We start from the raw sequence: 21758 nt of genomic DNA on the forward strand, positions 1-21758 counted from the left end.
TATAAATCCAACATTTTTTTTGTGCGGATTGCCTTCAAATGCACTAGTCTTTAATTTTTTCCCCTCAAATTGGTGGTCTTTAATTTTGCCCTTTCTAATACTTTGGGGTTCCAATAGCGTAGCCAGTCTAATAACAAGATAAAAAAAAAAAAAAAAAAAAAATCATAAGACAGTTTAGCCAGAAGAAAGTTAGCCTTTTAAAGCAAGCAAAATTCCAACAGAGTTAAAAAAAAAAAAATTGCCTTAATGCTAACCTCTACCTTAAGGTAGAGTTTTGCCCTAGGTCTTTAATTTTTTTAATTTTTTAACACGAAAACACTGAAACCATGTCAATCAGCTAAAATTAATAGTAGGAACATGATTAAAAGGCCAACAATTAAAGACCACCAATTTGAGGGACAAAAATTTAAGACCACTACCTAATGAGGCCAATCGTGCAAATTGCCCTAAATCCAAAACATAATGCGGCCCATTGCGCTGTTAAACCAAATGAAATGGGCTGGCCTTTTTTCTTCTTTGTCAGCATCGTAATTGGGTTGTTGTAAGTATCCCAACATCGGAATTTATTATAGTTGGCCCAGTGAAAAAAAACTAATTTCTATACACACTAAAACACTTGCCCAAACGAAACCATCTGTTCAACAAAATTAGTTTCAATCAGCTAAAATTAATAGGTAGGAACATGATCTATAAACAAGTCATAAGTAGGTTAGAAATTACTCTACTTTTGTTCATGAGTGATTAAAATTCATTTACGAATATTCAAATGTACAAAATAGTTCAAAAACTAGGATCCTGACTGCTTACAGTTTAGGAAGTTGTAAGGACAAAACAAAACTTAAAGGACAAACATATGAGGGTGTGGAACGAAGTATAAGCTTAGTATAGATTTACAATTTAGAGAATAAGTAAGGACTTGGACAAAACAACGGAACTGTAACTAAAAGATGGGGATAAATTTGCAAGCTTCAGAGAAGTTCTCCGAACAATAGTGATATTGATCGCATGGTCACCGTAAAGTATTACACATTTTAAATATTTTATTCAAGAAAATTATTTGCACGAGCTATTTATACCAAACTCAATAAATACATGACATGTACATTAGATTACTATTACTTAATCATAGTTAATCGATATGTATTCTCACCACAGTCATTACTTATGGTAAACTATAGTTACATTTGACTTATACATCAAGTGTGAGTAAATGTTTTAATATTTTTATACCCCATGGTTGCGAGGACCGATAAAGAATCAGAAGTTTGATGTGAAAAGCAAAACTTACGAGGACTCGAATGGGAGACTTGGTTTTTAGTCCATTATAAAAATTATGTTACCTATTTAATTCTTTTCACAAGAGATCAATAAGAAAACGGAAAAGGGCCAAAACTACCGAGTCCGGAGCCTAAAGGGTATAAAAATACACGGTATTTACTAAAAGGGGATGACCAAAAATTTATATACCAAAAGGGGTATATCGTGGGCTGATCCACGATATACCCCAAAAAAAATTTCGGCTGTCAGACGCAAATCAACGAAAAATTAAAAAAAAAAAAAAATTAAATTGTATAACGTGGATTGATCCACGTTATACAATATATATTGTGTAACGTGGATCTTACATTCATATATTTGTGATATGTACTGTGCATTCTGATCACAATGAATAATTATAACAGATTTTTAGCTTTTGAGATTCTCTTTTCTAGGTTTTGGTAGTGAGGCGATGGGGTTGAGAATTTTGATTTGCATATATTGGAGCTTTGTATCTTTGCAACTAAATACAAGAGATCCACCACAGATAGACGGATTCAGGATTTAAGTTTTATGGTTTCAAAGTTTAAGATCTTTAGGATTAAACTCAGATAGTTTTAAAATTATGGGTTTAGACCTTTTATTTGTTGTAATTTTAGTTGCTTTTTACACATAAATTTATATTTCGTATCGAAAGTATTGGGTTCACATGAACCTAATATTGCAATGCTGCATCTATTTTCTGCCACCACACTGACCGTTGAAAAATATGATGATCTTTAAACCGAGACTTCTCAACCATAAAATAAAGAACGTTGCGATAAATTACCCTTAGGTGATACAAATTCAAACTAATCAAATAAGTGAGCTTTGAAAGTGAATTACCCTAGCTCACTATAAACCGAGACTTCTTTGAACCATAAATAAAGAACGTTGCGATAAATCACTCATTTGATTAGTTTGAATTTGTATCACCTAAGGGTAATTTATCGCAACGTTCTTTATTTTATGGTTCGAGAAGTCTCCGGTTTAAAGATCATCATATTTTTCAACGGTAACGAGTGTGGTGGCGTAAAAATAGATGCGATTGCAATATTAGGTTCATGTGAACCCAATACTTTCGATACGAAATATAAATTTATGTGTAAAAAGCAACTAAAATTACAACAAATAAAAGGTCTGAACCCATAATTTTAAAACTATCTGAGTTTAATCCTAAAGATCTTAAACTTTGAAACCATAAAACTTAAATCTCCGAATCCGTCTATCTGTGGTGGATCTCTTGCTTGTATTTAGTTGCAAAGATACAAAGCTCCAATATATGCAAATCAAAATTCTCAACCCCATCGCCTCACTACCAAAACCTAGAAAAGAGAATCTCAAAAGCTAAAAATCTGTTATAATTATTCATTGTGATCACAATGCACAGTACATATCACAAATATATGAATGTAAGATCCACGTTATACAATATAATTTTTTTTTTTTTTAATTTTTCGTTGATTTGCGTCTGACAGCCGAAAATTTTTTTGGGGTATATCGTGGATCAGCCCACGATATACCCCTTTTGGTATATAAATTTTTGGTCATCCCCTTTTAGTAAATACCGTGTATTTTTATACCCTTTAGGCTCCGGACCCCAAAACTACCCCTAACGTATAGAAAATAACTCACAAATACCCTCCTTTCATCTTTTGTAATAAAAATACACCTAACGTTTGTTTTTGGCTTGAGTTGTACGTGGACAAGATCATTTCTGACTGAAACAATGATGTACTCCTAGCAGTGTCAATCATGAATTCAGGATTCAACCTTTCTTTTCATATGCAGTTTTGTCTCTGAGAATAATCATAAGATTCCAGAAATTTAACAAATTCAACATCTAAATACTTGCATCCCCACGAGTGGCTCGAAAAGGTGACATTATAACGAGGCCCTAATTTTCTCCTCCCTTTCATTTCATGTTTGAAACTTACCAAATTCAAATTTGTAATTATTCATTTACTCCAATTTTATAATTCTAATTTTAACAAAAGTTTGAGATCCTATTATTCTGAATCAACTTTAACAAAGAAGAACCCCCATCGGAGTAAATGAAATTTATAGTTGGTTACGTGAGCCAGGGTCAAGTGACACATAATAACACTAGATTTTTCAACAAAAAGATTAAACGCAAACTGAAGTGATGAACTATAGTTAAATAAAACTCCTTTTGTAGTAAGAAACAACAATAAATACGTTGTTCCGTGTACGAATAAAGTCACACATTAGTAGTGGAAAAAAAAAACTACATATAAGGTTAATGCTATGAGGCCTTTTGGAGAAAACCTCGTGACTTTGGCCCAAAGCGGAAAATATAACATCATGTTAAAACTTAACAATATCTTTGAATTGTTTTTATCCCAACAATTGTATCATACCCTATGGTTCGGCAAGACTAGTATAGAATTATGAAGGTGATGGCGTGAGCCTGACTCAACATCTTTACCCGTCTACAGCCCGATTCATTACTTTTTACCCTTTGGAGACACATACAAAAAAGAAGCCAATAAGCTTGGTGGCAAGAAATTTTCGATTAATACGAGTGACACAAGAATAATCTCCAAAAAAGCTAGTGAGGTGATGAATCATGTGAAACTTCGAATGACAAATTGTTAATGTGGGAATAAAGTCTCAGATTGATAGCTGAAAAGAAAAAAGAAGCTACATAAAGAGGTGTAGTGATATTCTTTATGGTGAGAGGTCTTTTGGAACAAATCATACATGCTTGGCCTAAACAGATAAATATCACACCATTTTAAGAGTGTCTTTGAAAGAATTTTAGCCCACCATACTCCTATGCTCAAAACAAGTTTGAGAAAAAAAATTAATATAAACCTATAGTATTAATAAAGGTCAGATCAAATCTAATCCTTTTCTATAGTTTCCAAATACAAAATTAATTATTGATGTCAATGATAGTAATCATTCGGTGGTTGACTTTTGCTTAGCGAAAAAAAACCAACCCAAACATTCATCATTGTCTTAAACGACCCTATTTCTATTTTTCAATTCATCGTAAAGTTAGTATCATTTCTCATAACTTTATAGGGCTAAAAATCATTTGTTATTCTGATATCATGTCAGATACTTGACAGTTGAGTAGGGAGGGCCTAAGTGGGATGTAACGTAATATCTAATTTGGTCGTCCTCTCATTCCCAACATTAACGGCGAATATTTTTTTCAATGTCAAATTAGATTAGAGAATATGAATATGACTCTGACTCTAGTTGTTGGTAATATTTTCAATATGGCATGATTGAGTTGGTGACAGTACACTATTATAAGATCATTAACTTAAAATAGATAAACCACTATTTACAAAGAATTATTGTTAGCTGTTTTTATTTCCGTATTATCTTATGACAAATAATTGAGTATCGAACATCATAGTTGTAATATACGAAATTACAGGGTTTTACCTTTTCCTCTCAGTAATACTTGTTTTACGTTTTTATTCGGATGATTTGTTATTTTTCCTCCATGTCTATGTGGAGCTAAACTCTTTAGTTCTAGGGTTTTGGCCCAAACATGAAAGTTGATCGTTTATATCTATTGATTTTCCATCTTTGGGTTATTTATTTATTCTTGATCTTAATTGTTTGATTATTTGACGAAATAGTTAGACACTATCTGTGGCGTGTGAATTGAACTAGGGATCGAAAATTTGCATGTGTAATAAGAATAAATAGAGCTTGTTCGATTAATCATTTCGCTAATGAGGATAATAATATACCCTTTAGCCTCGCTTAGTTGAATACGGAGATATAAATGCGTTCTTATTATTTTTTGATGACCATAGGAATATAGGCATTGGAGTAACATCTATAGTCTTGTGAGCAACTCAGAAGATACTCATAAAGTTAACATCAACCCGTCAATTAGTAACCCATAAGTAGAACGATTTTAAGACTCAACCGGATTGTTAGTGGTCATAGCCCTAGATCTATCTCTTCTCCGATAAAAATCAGCTCTTTCTTGGTTGAAATTCATTATTTGCTTTCTTTTATTTTTATTTAGTTTATAAATATAAATTTGGATTTTATTTCTTGTTTAGATAATTAGCATTAGTTTAATTTAGTTGACGGTTAATCATAAGTCTCTGTGGGTACGATATCTGGACTTTAAATCCTATATTACTTGTACGATCGCGTATACTTGCGCGTGTGTTTGGGACTACTAGTTGCTCGAGGCCCGTGCTGAGCCCGGGCCCAAAATCAAAATATAAAAAATAGTACGTAATTTTTATAATAAGTATAATTATTGTCACATTTTTCTACTACATAATTAATTAAATATAATTGCAGCTTATTCACATCTTGTTGATATGTTTTCATAATTATTGAAGTTCCTTTGTTATTTAATTGGATACAAAAATTATTTATGAGGAAGCAAGGTTAGTAGGAAAATTCCCAAATACCAAAGGGACGCAAGTGATTCAATATCTATAAACTAACATGATAAAACGTGATAATTACAACTCAAGGAAGATCATAAATGAATAGTATTTTTGTATTTTTATGAATTTGTGAGTATGTGATTTTCCTATAAATACAATAGAAATGGATTTCTTTTGATATTAATTAATTTTTCACTCTTATCTTATGTGTCAAGTCTTTATGCTAGTTAAAAGTGATTTTTAATATTAGTTTTAGACGAAATTCAAGAAATAACCTAAATTCATTAAAATGAACTTCAAGAATCAATGTGTGTGTGTGGATATATATATATATATATATATATATATATATATATATATATATATATATATATATATATATATATATATATTATGCCTAAAAAGATTAACTTTTACTTAACCACACTAGAGATTTTAAAGACAACCCGATTTTGACCGATAACGCTACCTTCATATTCAACCCTATACGACAACATGTAATAATTTTTACTTTTTATATTTGTAAGCACATATGAGCTTACTATTGAAGCAAAATTTTGGAAGTTCAAAACAAATAGAGAGAAGAATACAGAGAAGAACATATGACGTGTGATATATTTAAATGTAAAGTAAGACCTAATAAATGTTTCGATAATAAAGGATAATTTTGCCCAAAATTACCTAAATTAATGTATACGGACAAATAATGTAAAAGGTACTCCTCCGGTCCATGTTGTAGGCTTATTTAGTTTGAGCACACTCCTTAAGGAATCACTCACCCCTAAAAAGTAAAACGCGGTTTTACTAAATTATCTTAATTAAATAGAGTATGAATTTAATTTGAGTTCTTGGTTATGTAAAACTTTACTTATCTAAATAAGGATAAATTTTAAAAAATAATTACTACCTTTTCGATTATTTAAAAAATTATTTATTATGGACTATATATAAAAGTTAAAAACTCCACATACTCCCAAGTAAATTTATACTTGAGTAGATGAAAAATAAAACTTCAGCAAATTTATAAAAGATTGGAATTATTTTTAAGCTTTTAAATGTGATTCTAACAATTGTAATAAAAAAAATGCTTTAGGAACAGAAATTTAAGCTTGCTATAGTACTTCTACATTCGAACAATTTTAAAGAAGGCCTCAAAAGGAGAAGTTCCCAAATATCATACTATGGCTCTTTTGCATATCATCTCTTACAATGAAATTGTCAATTAAGCGTTATAGAAAGGCATTAAAGATGGTCTTATTTACAAAAAGATACAAGGCTATTTAAATAATAAGATGGAAAGCAAGGGCAATAATAGCCTGCAAAAGTAGAAATGGGCGTGGGACCTAGTAGAAAGAAGAGATCATTAAAAGATTACACAACACACCAATCATAAATGTCCACGCGGAGTGCTCTTCAGAAAATGAATCGAGGAAAATGCAACCAAAAGCCAATTTACAAGATCCACGTGTAAGCATAAAACATTGAAATTCCCATTGAGCCCTTGTGACAACTAAAACAAAGATCTGCTCTTATATTATACTAGTTATGTGAGGCCGTCTTTCGCCCAAACCCGATATATAAAAGTAGATATTTTAAACTAAAGAAATATAATTTGTGTTAATACAAGTGTACAATAACAACAACCACCATATACTATCCATTTTGTAGTCCCAGTGGGTAGTTATATAAAGCAAAATTTTTATTCCACTCATTTAATATTTTAACTTCCATTTTGATGAAATTATTTAATTCAAATCAAATTTGGAACCAGAATTTGACATTATAACTTATGTATCCTAATTTTAAAGTTATTTAGTTCTAAATAAATAATCTATACATAGTTAATGAACTTTTAAGACAAATACATAATTTAACTTGTGCGATAGATGGAGCCTGTAACTCTCTTAATCGAGGATTAGGGGTTCGAACATGGATATGGAAAAAAAAATCTTTGGAGGAAGCGCTCCCCCGAATAGGCGCGATGCGGTCATGAATTATCTGGATTAATTGGGCTCAAATGCGGATATCGACCACCAATCGAAAAATCAAAGAACGTGAAAAATAAATAAGAGGTAAGAGTAATTAATTAAAAAGTTTTAAAATTTGAAAATTATTGTGAGGACTACAAAAGTCCCCGTGTTCGATAGCTTTTGAAAAGTAGACTTTAAAAACAAAAAACAAAAAAATTGACTTAAATAAATAAGATTAGAATAAAAATAATTAATTAAAAAGTTTTTAAAAAATTTGAAAATTATTGTGAGGACTACAAAAACATTTGCTCTTATATAATATAGTAACTAGTTCGATAGAAACTTTTTTTTGAAAATTAATGTAATGAAACATCTTTTCAAAAAAAAAAAACAAAAAAATTGACTTAAATAAATAAGATTAGACATAAAAATAATTAATTAAAAAGTTTTTAAAAAATTGGAAAATTATTGTGAGGAATACATGTTTAAAATATAAAATAAGAAAAGTTTTCATTCGTATTCTGTATGTGTATATAATATAGTAACTAGTATATAGCTAAAAAGGTGGATTTGCCAGTTATTTGCTAAATATGATTTTAATTAGGCAATCTACATAAATAGTGTGAGAATACATAAAAAAAGATATAAATATGAATAGATATTAATGTTCAATATTTTTCTCTCTCTCTCTAATGAAACATCTTTTCATGATTCTTTAAATAATCTATACATAATCTTTTAACTAAAGAATATTGAGTGACATTTAACTCAAAGAATATTGAGAAACATTATAATCGAATGCACATTTTTGATTTTTGTGTAAACTCATTTAATGTCAACTTGAATGGAAGTTAGAAAAAATAATGAAAAGCTGCGCCAGATCATCGGACTTAAGAGATAATTTTTAGATTTATTTAATTCTCTGTATTGATTTTTAGTGTTTTGTTAATTTTTAGTGTATACATGTTTAAAATATAAAATAAGAAAATGTTTTCATTCATATGTGTATGTGTATACACAAACTATTTAAACTTATAAGGGTGCTAACATTAATATATAGAATATCTAAAAAGGTGGATTTGCCTTGATTATTTGTTAACATGTGGGCTGAAGCATTTTAATTATGCTTTAAACGTGAGCTCTTTAATAGTACAACTTTTTCTTTAGTAGAAACTTTTGAAATTTATCAAAAAAATAAAAATAAAAAAATGGCAACATCCATTTGTTGGACTTTACTAATGAAAGCAAACAGTTGATATATCAGTGAATTTGAATTTGAAATGACTGTTAGTACCCAATAATGAATTTATATATAAACTTTTTTTTTATGATAAAAAAAGGGCCGACTTCCGTTTAATGTCGAACTATTAGCTAATTCATACACTGTGTTATTTGAAGCATATACTTTTATGTAAAATACAACTTAATATACTTTACCAATGAAAGTTATGTAACTTTTGTATAAATTTTAAAGAGTACTAAAAAAGGTAAAATTATAACAAATTTTGAAGAATTCGTTTTATAGCTATAATAGCCATACAGATAAAAATATTCATTTCGAGTTTTCGTAGTATATTCGAAATGGAATTTAATTTTACGGACATGATATGTTAATACTAAAACCAAACCATTTAGCATGCAAAAATAATGGCAATCGAGAGAAATAACCAACTAATTTCTATAGACAATTCTAACGTCGTATTATTTGACGTTTATCACATCTCCAATAATCACCTACTAAAATAATGAAAAACAAACAAAGAAAGAGCAATTAGTTACGGAGTGAAAACAATGAACAAATAAAAAAAAACAAATAAAATTTAGTATGAATAAAATTAAGTCATCTAACTATTCAGATTATAAGAAAATTACATACCTTGCATGTGGTCCAAAAGAGATGTGAAATAACTTTTTTCGCAAAGTCAAATATGAAGAACACTACTTGTGGATATTGTCAAATTTCCCCATAGTCATTTTCTAGTCTTCTTTTTCATTTGTCCATCATTTGGTCTTCTCCTCCTCCCTCCTCTTCTTTATCCCTACAAGAAAATACATCACAAAAATCGATAGACTATGAATAAGAATTGTAAAGAAATACTAAAAATTAATTTACTGAATGAGAATTACGACAAATAAAATCATCCACAATTTTATTTTATTTTTAAATAGTCCTAATGCACAGCCAAAAATAAACAACACAAGGGGAATAGCTTACCCAAAAAGAGAAGAAGAATAAGAAGATATATAGGTCACGAAATAGAGTATCAAAAGACAGAGGAATGAAATTTATTGTAATTATCAGTTTCTAATTAATTATCAAGAAAAAAACGGCTTTACGTTGATTATTATGAGTAAATATTGCTGTTATGTGGATCAACAGAGGGTTACTTGGGAATTGGGATTAATTAGTTGTACGTGGGATCGCGGAGGGTTAAACGGCAAAGCTTATTTAAGGCTTTTGTTAATTCAATAGCTTATTTAGGGCTTTTCTTAATTCAATTATTTAGTAAATTATGTAGAGAAATGAAGGCAAAATTGTCAAAAAAAGGAGAAAAAAGATAAATGTCAATAGAGGCCATAGAGAGGTCCCACATAGGATTGTTTATGCCTAGCTTTATATTTTATATAGATTACAAAAATAAGATGAATAGATGGAGAAGACGAACTAAGAATTCTCTTTCTTCATCATTAATCGAATCACTGTTGTTCGCGTGACCTTTTCTTGAAATCTCAAAAGAACTTCCATTGCTCCAACCCTGCAGGGATAGAAAACCCGTCGCTGTCTACCCTGCTCTACCGAGACTTCTTAGTAAGCCTTCGTTGAATCATAAATACTAGTATTTCAAAATTTGCAAAAGTTAATGTGGCATGCTGCAGCTCTCTAAAGTAAAAAAATGAAGTAGAAGAAGCAAGTTACTCATGGTAGAAGATACATTTGTTAGGGTTTTGCCCCGATTTTCTTACCATATTTGAGTTTTACTTTTCTCTAGCAAGAAAGTCAAAGTAATACCATAATTGTTTTTACTTTTCCCGAAAGGAAAATATAATTCTCTCCAAATTTGGCTATTCTTTGTCTTGGAGGAAAAGTTTTGAACATCTATAAATTGAAAAATTCTTTCCCACAACTAGAAAACACAATAACATCCACAATGTATACTTTTAGGGTTCAGAATTTTGTTTAGGGGGAGATTTTTCTCTCTACAATTTTTTATAGTTTCTTTCGATTAGTTTTTCAATATGTAGGTCACTTGACCAAATCAATATTCTAATATTATGTCCTTTTAGTATATTTTTCTATGTCGTTTAATTTATCGCTGTTCAAGATTTGCAATTATTATGTTTCGCATGACACCATTTTATTTCGACCTCAACTACGTACATTGGCTACAAATAATTGGAGGAATGGGTTGTGAAAAGAATCCAAGGAGTTATCAGAAGGTTTCTGAAGGCAAATTTGTCTTGTAACACCATACAAAAAAAGCATGTGTCCTATATATATTAAAATCTTTGACCAGGGCACGTTGACGAATCTAGACCTTATCCTCTTCAATTACTCATTCATGTATGTCCATACCGTTCAAAATCTTTGTCCTTCGCCTGGGACAAGCAACTCTAATTTAATTTATTAAACCATCTCCAATTCTCCATAGCTTCAAGATTTTATTTATCGTTATTAGCAGAAAAAATAAATTAAGGAAAATCTAGTTGCCATATTATTTTGCTCGGACTTACAAAAGGTAGAAAGGAGAACAACGACATAAATGGCGAACACAAATAATCAACACTTTTCCCGCTGTTCGTACCTTTTTTTTTTCTTTTTTTTCTTTTTTAATTCCTCGAACGAACAATTTTTCTTGTTTTCACCCTTTTGGATATAACCAAATAAAATACTTCTCATGACCTTATCAACTACAGAGTAAGAGCTTTAATTTGCTAAGCAACACATAATTTTATCATTTATTTTGGTTTTGGCTAACATATGAAAATGGGTATTAAGATTAAGAGCCCGTTTGGATTGGGCTTATAAGTTGTTTATAAAAATTGTTTTGTTTTTTGGTGTTGATACAAGTTTAAAGTCATTTTGTACGTAAAATAAGCGCAAAAAATAATTGGGCTTGACAAATTATCTAAAAGCCATTTATAAGTTAAAAGCGAACATAAGTATTTTAAAGTTCCATCAAAGGCTCTAAGTTTGGGCTTTTGTCAACCAGAGGTAGCTGCATTTAGTAGAGATAAGTTGAGTACTGAAACTTTGAATCCAAAAGCAGGTGATTTTTTTTATAGCTAAAATGGTTCATCGGGAGATGGAGAAAGATATAGAACTCTATTATCTATATTTAATATTCAATCACTATGATCTCTTTCAACTCCTTAATGGTTTAACTAGATTTTGGAGACTACAATTTGAGAGGAGCAATCCACAGATAAGGATAATGAAGAGCAAGGAGAAGGTTGCCTAGTACATCCTATCACTTACCAGAATCCGGGGTCCAAATTTAATGTTCAAAATAATGTAATCTTATCATATTTACACAGTTTGCTTATTTATTTTTTTACATATGCATACATGATACATATATAATTCGAGTTCAAAATAATAGATTTAGATGAACTCGCATATCTCGCCCAAATGAACCAATAGAATTCGCCCCAACTCTACCTTGACTCACTCATATTGGTTTAACATGGAATCTTCATGCTTTCCTTTCGAAATCCACTCCTACAATGTAATAATAAAATATACATACCCATTACACACACACAAAAACACACAAAAAGAGGAGGGGGAGATCTTAGGAATCGAAGTAGGCGGGAAGAATGGGAATAGAGTGAGACATGCATATTGCCATTCCTATGTAGAGTAGTTGGTTGCCTAGGAGTTTGGTTGTGCCATCTTGGAACTTGTACCATTTCATAATATGGAGAGGGACGCCATGCACAGCCGGCGTTCCTATATATATATATATATGCTGCCATATATAGAAATCCTTATATTTTTATGATTTAGATTTAAAAACAACCCACTCGTGCAAGCTATCAATGATCATCATCCTTGTCTTTGGAATCATCTTTATGATTTGCTGCATTCTAGTACCCATTTTAGGCTCTTCTATTTTTAGGTCATTCATTGACCAAATGAAATCCTACATATGAGTTCTTCATGTAATTCGGTGTATGCTCCTACTCCCTTTGCATACACATGTAGAAGCGAATTTAAAATGTTAATGTATGGGTTCTGATTCTAGAAAAGGTTAACTTACTAGAGTTTGAACAAAGTATTATACATGTTGAATGAATTTAATAACACAAATATAGGATTTTCGCTAAAGTTTCTGGATTTTAATTTGTCAAATCGATTGCTAGAACTCTAGCTCCGCCTTTGAATTTATACACAACTACACGAGTAGTTTACTCTAGCTAGTTTCATTTTATTTGATTTTTTTTCTTTCTATTTGATCTATTTCAGAAAAAATGTTACCTTTTCATATTTAGAACTCTTCTAGTGTAATTAAGTAGTGTGCCTTCAATGTAACATGTTCTTCTGGTACGATTGACATGGTAGCTTGAAGACACACCAGCGCTTTGGTATGTTAATCACACACACCAGCGTGGCATACGCTCTTTCAATACATTTCACACAGGTATAGGATAATGTTTAAATGGGAACAGAGATTAATTATAAAAATTTACCAAGGGTACTCGTTTACAAAATGGGATTAGTATTCAGTTTTGGTTGGTTCCACCTTGCAACGATAGTATTATGTTCCCCTGTGATGGTCGCTAGTTAATTAACAGATAATTATTTATCAAGGCCTCAGTTTCTTGACACGTGTGCCCTCTTTACACGATCTTGAATTAAAAGTTGATTTGGAGCAAAATTTCTCAGCTAGTCCAGTGTTAAATGGGTATTGTTTATCGTAATCTCTCGTCGCGCTAAAATAGACTATTTATTTCTACGTCAAACACTTAATTCCCTTTAATAAGTTTAAATTTAACTCTCATTACTTTGACAACTCGCTTTTAAGCACATAATTTTGTAGCTATTCCAAATATGTTGTTTTATAGCTAACACTAATCTCCCATATAAATGACATGCATATGAACTCTAGTATTATTATTATTATTATTATTATTATTATTATTATTATTATTATTATTATTCAATCTTTCAATTACATATCTTTATGACTTTTTTCTTGTGTTTTTTCATCTAGTTTGTTAGTGGAGTATAAGGTAACTGATGGGTCGGTCTTGGAACTCGAGAAGTTAGTCATATAAATAGATAAAAATAAAATAAGGATGCTAAATTATAGGTGGTGGTTCTAGGGGGATCAAATCTGTTGATTTATAGTACGAGGGATTCACCGTAAGGCATTTTTTTTCTCACTTCTGTTACATTGGGAAATTAAACCCCTTTATCTCATTATTTTAGACCTTTAATTTCTACTTGTATATCATATGATCACAAATACATTTATGACAGAAGCTAAAAGTCCAAGATACGTATCAGTAGCTGACCCTCAAGGCCTCAACTACTAAATCCTCAAACATAAAATATACTACTATACTATTATTTAATGAGAATTACTGATACATATGCATGCTAAATTTTCAATATAAAAGAATTATAAAGAAGAGAAACCTCTAGGCTCTAACTAATATTTCCTAGGAACCTCGGATCTGCTGCAACATTTCAGAGCCCCATCTCTCGTTAGCCCATTGATTTTTGTAATATGTTACCATACGTTATACCCATTTCGTTCATGATTTCATCCCATGGAAGATATGATAAGATAAGAGGTTTCATAAATATTTTGATACTTCAATAAATTTCACGTCTACCATTTTCTCCTGTGTGCGAGCTTTCTTATATGAAGTAGGAAAATAAAATATATGTCCTGCGCATAGAAGTCTGGAGCTGTCAGCCCTAATAATTGACTTCTGTGGCCTCTTCCAAACATCAAGAGCTCATTTTCCTTTTATAATTTTATAATACACCCAACACTCCAAATTATCTTTCTTGCTTTCGTGATTTTCGTCTAATGCTTTTTTTTTAAATTTTTTTTTTTTTTTTTTAATATGTTTCCAATAACATATCTTACCCATGTTTTCACATGGACAAATGGTTCTTGAAAACAAAAGCACTACTGTGGGGTAGTACAATGTACGTGGTCTCATTTATCAATATAAAAAAAAGTCTCAAGAATACAAAAAGGGGCAGGGTGTGGGTGTGGCGGGTGGGGGTGGACAGGAGTGGAGCCAGCCCTTTGGACGTGGGTTCGGCCGAACCCAATAGCTTTTGTCCAAATCATATATTTGTATTAAAATTTTTGTCAAATATGTACAAATAATTAATTAAGAACCCAACAACTTTAAAGAATTAGAACTCCGAACTCACAAGGTTCGGATCCTGGCTCCGCCTCTAGGGGTGGAAGAATTAATAATATAAAATATAAGTAATAGATTAAATAGATGGTAGATAGGGCATATATGTAGATATGTGCTAGTGGTAGAAGGCGGTAGTTTTCCGTTAAATTAGCCCACAATAGAAAGCGATAGAAGAATAGAGATTGAGGAAGACACATAAAATGGACCCACTCCCTTATTGGTTTGGGTGTAAGGTCATGTGTTACTGCAAATATAGGGATATCAATGCGTGGGTGTGAGGAAAAAAGGAGAGTTTATAGCCTCTTTTTTTCTCTATAAATATTCCGTATCTGAAATCACTGATCTGGCTAATTTAAATTTGTGCTACGTAAAATTCACTAAAGATACTAGGAATTTTTATATTTTCATAGTTCAAATCCATACTTTTGATTCTGAGTTTCTAATTAAAGGTGGGTAAATTTCAACTATCTCGCCTCACTTGTTTGCGATATGTTTGTGGCTTTTAGAGTAGAAGGGGACGAGTGTGGCCCAGCAGTGGCCATTTGAGGATAATGGTAGTAGCCTTCATCCTCTCTGGACTACTATTAATTCAACCAATATATATATGGGGGTACCACCCTCTACGCACCTTTCTAAATTATTTGCTTTTTACTATTAAAGATAAGGATCAATGACTTTAATCTAACGTCTGAAAACTTAGAGATTTATCAAGTTTTAATCATATGCTGTTTGTTTTAAGTTGTTTTAAAAGCTCTTCTCTAGCGCTGCTACTCTTTTTCAGTTCATACTAGTGTGCCTGATCAATCCTTCTTAGACAAACTATAGACTTGCAAGTGCTTAAAAATATCTTTGAATATTCATGCATCAAAAATATAATATACCAATCGTCAATCGCATATCTTAACCAATACCTTGTTTTGAAGTCAAATATACACACTTGATATCCATCCATATAGCGATGTTGTGACACCACCGCAAGTAGAGGTTATTGAGCAGTCTTTTTTGGTGAAATAGACGCATTGCTAGCTAACATGATTTTGAAAGCATCACACATGCAGTAAGGCATTTAACATTTGCAGCCATAGTTGACCCAATTGTTTGTTACTAATAGTACTAACTAGACATTATTGGGAAAAAAAACTAAGTATTAATTGAGTAAATAAACCTCGAATGAAACAATGATTTAAAGAACAAGATGCAATTAATTATGAAAGCACAATTAGGATTAATCTAGCAACATCTAACTATGAGGATTAAAGGGGAGGAGTCAGTGGTCACAAAATTCATAGGAAGCCGAATGAAAATGAAACCAAATCTTTCCTCGATTATGTTGTCCCTTGATAGTGATAGCATGCATAGAAAATCTGCCCTGACCACCCCCCTCCCCCGACACCCCACCTCCAAAAAAAAAAAAAAAAAACCACCCCCTTTTCTCCCAGTGGTCCACCATCACGCTATCTAAATTATTATTTATATTATGTTATCCATTAATAAGTCATTTTATTACCTTTTTAGTTACGGAAGTTTTTTGTTACCTTTTTAAGAAACTTTTCCGTTTGATTAATGACCTACAAACTACGCAATTATTACAATGATTCACCCGTGACTCTCTAAACGTTCCTTATTCTACTCCTACCAATCAACTCGGATCTACCTAACTGGGGCTTTAACATAAATTTTGGTTGTTACACAGCAACATATCGAGTGTAATCCCACAAAGTAGAGGTATGAGAGGATAGAATACGTAAACCTTACTCCTGACTTGGAAGGTAGATAGGTTGTTTCTAATAGACCCTCGGCTCAAGAAAAGACGTGTCAAAGCAGTTTGGAGAAAGATAGAGCAATATCAAACCAGAAATGTTGTAGATTAGGTGAAACTCCCGTGATATTTTCATCTAAGTTTTTTCATTGCATTAAGGGATCAGGGGATAGTGAAAACCAAATTCACACCTACTAAGGGCAAATATTGAACAAAAATGCATATAAACATTAGTAGTGTTTTCTTTTTTCTTGGAGAAAACCAAACATACAAGTAATAAGAAGGAACCAAATTGTCCAATGACTAAAGGTTGCATTCCGTTATAAGCCCGAGATTTCCTTTTGGAAAAACAGTCACATATGAAAAAATATCTTTTATTTTCTTAGTAAAATAATTAAATATGGAATTAAGTTAAAGCGAAAGGCATGCTATTTTTAGCAACTGACAACCCCGTAACATCTGCGATTCTGCTGTTGCAGTATTTAACTTCGTACATCATATACCCACTGCTTTTATAGGTGCGTCATCCACACGCTCCAATAATAAGCAATCATTGAATGCACGTTCCTCACACACACACAGCAGACAGAGCGTTTCTCTAACTCTCTCAGGTACCAAACACCAATCGCACGGAATTCTGAAAACCCCGTTTTTAGCTTTTTGGGTTGGTATCCACGTCATCACTCTGACATGTCACCTCTGACGGGTCCATTGATTGACACGTATCAGTGGAAGACCCAATTGTATACTGTTGTGAGTTAGGGCTTATCAAGGCCTAAAAAAGCTCTCTCACACTTTTACGTTCTTGTGGGACAGTCTCACGTGGTTAGTCATGTCTCCCTTGGCCCACTCACCATGGCCCATTTTGGTATGGTTACGTTCCATTGCGCCTGGACCCAATTAAAATGTATTTTCCTCTATTTTTAATATATACATAGTCGAGGAATAACGGTTTAATACATAGTCTGCCTTTTAAATTTGTCAAAAATATTTTATTTAGACACTCGAATTAAGTTATGTGCTACTGAACACCTCGACTTCTAAAAAGTATTCCAATAAGATACTTTCAGTTCAAATTTTGAAAAAACTTGCTTATGGTTTCATTCGTCTATTAGATATTTAAGTTAACCACATAAAATAAGTATCTTTTTAAATTATACGCATCAACCTCAAGTAGAAAATGTGTGGGGTTTTACGCATTATTGAGGTGAATGCGTATAATTAAACAATATATCATATGCAGTTAACTTAACTACCTAATAGACAAATGAAAACACACACCAAAAAAAAAAAAAAATGTACAGAATATGCTTAACTAGAACATGGAACATTTTATTAGGACTTGATGAGTGTTCATTGAAACATGGCTTAATTCAAGTATTTAAATGAAATATCCTGACAAAGTTAAGGGGTGGCTATGTATTAAACCTTTTTTTTTAATTGCAAAAAGAATTATAACTCTCTATATTTGAAAGCTTTGTAACTTGAAATTTCTTATTCTATTTTTAAAGCCATAAAATATTATGACATGTTTAATACTACAAATTCTAAAAGTGAATTTTATATTTTTTTTCTTCTTTTTAAAATTTTGTATCTAATTAAACACGGTGTTAGAGAAGTAAATACAATTCCACATCTCCCCTTCTCATATTTTCCCAGGCTTCACCCTCTCCTTTTCAGCAACCTTTTCTCATACTTATTTATACCCCACTTTCCTAATACCTTTAACCTTCACACATTCTACCCCATTCTCTCCCTCACTCACCATACAAGAAAAGGAAAGAAGAAGAAAAAAAAAATAAAAGAAAAGAAAAGAAAGAACCCAATTTCTTCAATTCAAAAAGCTGTATATTCATTGTACTTGAAGAGAAAGAAAGCAAAGAGGGAGTTGGTTCAAGAGGACGTAACAAAGAAGGAACGAGTTAGGAAGCTACCTAATATTTTTCTAGTACAATTTTGAATCGCCTTTGTTACTTTCCGCAAAGCGAAACAAAGGACAGTAGCATTTTAGCAGCTTTTGGGAGTCTTTTTCTCTTTTGCTCTTTTTGATAAAAGAATCTTTATCATTGATGAATATTGCATTACCCAAAATGTTACACAGTATCACCGGCAATGGAGGAAATGGAAGCTCAGAAATGACCGTGCTAGAACGACAACGAGCGAGAATGAAATGGCAACAAGAACAGATCCAGCAACAAGAGATGAGTTATTTTAATGAACAAAATAATCAACTGATGAATTCTTTTCATCACACGTCTGAAGCTCAACAATTTCATGGTCTGATCAATGTAAACGATCAGAGTCTTAATGAGCTTGTGACTCGGGCAATTAAGTCAGACCCCAGTTTAGAGAACAATTGGGGTGATTTTGGGAACATTGGTACTGAAGGTTTTGGTTACGTTTCAGTTGGGGTTGGACATGGAGGAATGTCACACCCAAGTGAAATGAATTATGCGATTTCAAGAACTACAAGCTGCCCACCTACCATGGCGGAAAATGCCGTTTCTGCTGTTAAAGCCAAAGAGACTATCCTGAGTTCTAATAGAGGCAGAGAGAGCTTCAAGAAGAGAAAAGCAGATAAGAATCAACATCTCAAGGTATGTTCAATTCCAACTGAAACTGTTCCCCGCCCTGTCTGTGTCTAAGCCCCGCATTTCGATGTGGCTGAGACATAATATAGTTAAGAATTTGAAAGTGTTTTCTTTCTAAGAGTGAATTTTTTAGATGAGATAGTCACACAACTAAACATGGTATCAAACAGATCCGCACTGAGAGAGCGTGTTAAGATATAATATAATTAAGTAATTAAAAATGTTCACAATTCTAACAGTTGCAACTGTCCTGTAATCTACAAAGTGGGCATCTTTTCAGGAGGTTGCAGAAGAGGAAACCAAAGACAAGAAATTGAAAGTATACGTAGAGGAGGGAGATTCCCAGGTAACAACAGAGAAATACAGCAACAAAAGGAGCGCCAGTAACAGTAACAACAGTAAGGAAACCTCTGATACTTCAAAGGAGAAGTCCAAAATTTCTGAAGATAAAAAGCCTGACTATATTCATGTCAGAGCACGTCGGGGTCAAGCCACTGATAGCCACAGTTTAGCTGAAAGAGTAAGTAATAGATTTTGGTCCAAGTGTAAGTAAATAGATTTTGGTCCAAGTGTTTTTTACTGTGAACTAGATTAATGTTTTACCCCAGTGAACTTAACCAGCAAGTTAATTCATATATTTGGCAGGTAAGAAGGGAAAAGATCAGTGAAAGAATGAGATTTCTACAAGATTTAGTACCAGGATGTAACAAGATCACAGGGAAAGCAGGAATGCTAGATGAAATAATTAACTATGTCCAGTCTCTCCAAAGACAAGTAGAGGTAAAAGAAAAATCAAGAAACAATAATCCCTTATGCATTTGATGTTGTTGCTAGAAATATTATGATTGAGATTCTATATTTGACAATTCACGATCATGACAGTTCCTATCCATGAAACTGGCTGCTGTTAATCCAAGGCTTGATATCGACGTAGACAATATCTTCAACAAAGATGTAAGGGAATATCATATCAAGAAATTATTTCATTCTTCAGAGTAAAAATGTGTTCTTATTTCAAATTTTATTTCTCCAGATATTTGCAACTAGCACGTCCAGTTTTCCCACAGTGGGAGCTGGAACACCATTCGAAATGCTTAGTATGGCCCCACGCCAGTTCAATTCATTGCAGCAAATAGTGTCAAGTTCTGGATTGGAAATGGGTATTCTAAATCTTAGCGAAATGGCGCTACGTAGAACCACTAGCGCTCCCGTACCAAACCCTGAACTATTTCTTGATTCATCCGGTATCAGTGTAATTACCTGAACCAAACTTGCTCAATGAACTGTAAATTTCCTTTTTCTTTCAATTTGTCTAACAAAAATTCCATCAAAATACAGCAAGTTCAGAGCTTTCCAACTTGGAACACTGACTTAGATAACATGTATGCAATGGAGCTTCAACAAGGAAGATCAGCACAGTTTCTTCCCCATCCATGTACAGGTATGCACAAGCGACATGTCTAGTCAGTATTTCTATCCTGTCTATGATGAATCAACAAAAAGAAGATTAAAAATCAATTAAGGTGGATGTTACTTTCCATATTAGAGACCCAGAACCTATCATATTGCTTTAAGAATAGTTGGGTCCTCTTTGATTTATACTTCTGTTGAAAAAGACTACTGATTAGGTATCTTCCCTTTATTCCTGTCTTCCACCTTAAATGATCAAAACAATGTTACTTTTGCACTGTAAAAGAACTCCCCAAAGCAGTTGATTGATAGGCAGGTAGTAACCATCCAACACAAATGAACAGTTATTAGTCAACTACATTATTAAGAGTTAAAAGAGTCTCGGGAGGACCCTGTCTTTCCTTTTGCCTAATAACAGCAGTCTAGGCCAATGCTCTTCAAATATTCCGCCGAGTATCGGCTTTCCTATCATCATAGGTAGCGGATAACTTCTACCCATAAAGGCGTACACAAATGAAAAGAAATCATTTGTGTTCTTTCTGCATCTACTGAAATTTACACCGTGCTCTCTCATACTGGGAGGACCCTATGGCCCCTATCTATCTTAGCTACAATGCATATCTAAATATAGGACCACTTATTACGGCACTAATCTTTAATTTAACACCAGAATAATAGCAGTTAGGCTTCTGTTCAAGTGTTGAAGCTAAAATTATTAATTATTGTACAGGTTTTGTTGAAGCTGGAAATGACCTGAAGATGGAAATGTGACCTTGCATTTCTAAATATTCAAGATCCTTGAATGACTTCACCTCAAGATGTCATGGATCCTGATTCTTTTTTTTCCAAGTACATAACATAGTATATTATGTATGTAAATGTTGCAGTTCAAGAATATCAAAGCAATACTATGACAGTGTTCATTGGAAACCGTATCTTCTCT

General features: G+C 32.4%; 1 protein-coding gene across 1 annotated transcript; it reads left to right on the top strand.

The window, feature by feature from the left end:
• The first annotated feature begins 18570 nt into the window (after positions 1-18570).
• LOC132065022 (transcription factor HBI1-like) lies at positions 18571-21745 on the top strand. Its single transcript, XM_059458235.1, has 7 exons — positions 18571-19411; positions 19686-19925; positions 20051-20185; positions 20288-20359; positions 20439-20657; positions 20744-20846; positions 21546-21745. The coding sequence occupies exons 1-7, from the start codon at positions 18884-18886 to the stop codon at positions 21584-21586; spliced, it is 1338 nt and encodes a 445-aa protein (XP_059314218.1). The 5' UTR covers positions 18571-18883; the 3' UTR covers positions 21587-21745.
• The last annotated feature ends 13 nt before the right edge of the window (positions 21746-21758 follow it).

This window comes from Lycium ferocissimum, chromosome 7, assembly GCF_029784015.1.
Source record: "Lycium ferocissimum isolate CSIRO_LF1 chromosome 7, AGI_CSIRO_Lferr_CH_V1, whole genome shotgun sequence".
Taxonomy (NCBI): domain Eukaryota; kingdom Viridiplantae; phylum Streptophyta; class Magnoliopsida; order Solanales; family Solanaceae; genus Lycium; species Lycium ferocissimum.

Bases quoted from the DNA above. Each gene is read 5' to 3' on its own strand.
- LOC132065022 (XM_059458235.1), top strand. From the start codon at position 18,884: ATGAATATTGCATTACCCAAAATGTTACACAGTATCACCGGCAATGGA. The intron at 19,926-20,050 runs GTAAGTAATAGA...TATATTTGGCAG, and splicing joins GCCACAGTTTAGCTGAAAGA to GTAAGAAGGGAAAAGATCAG. The intron at 20,360-20,438 runs GTAAGGGAATAT...TTATTTCTCCAG, and splicing joins ACAATATCTTCAACAAAGAT to ATATTTGCAACTAGCACGTC.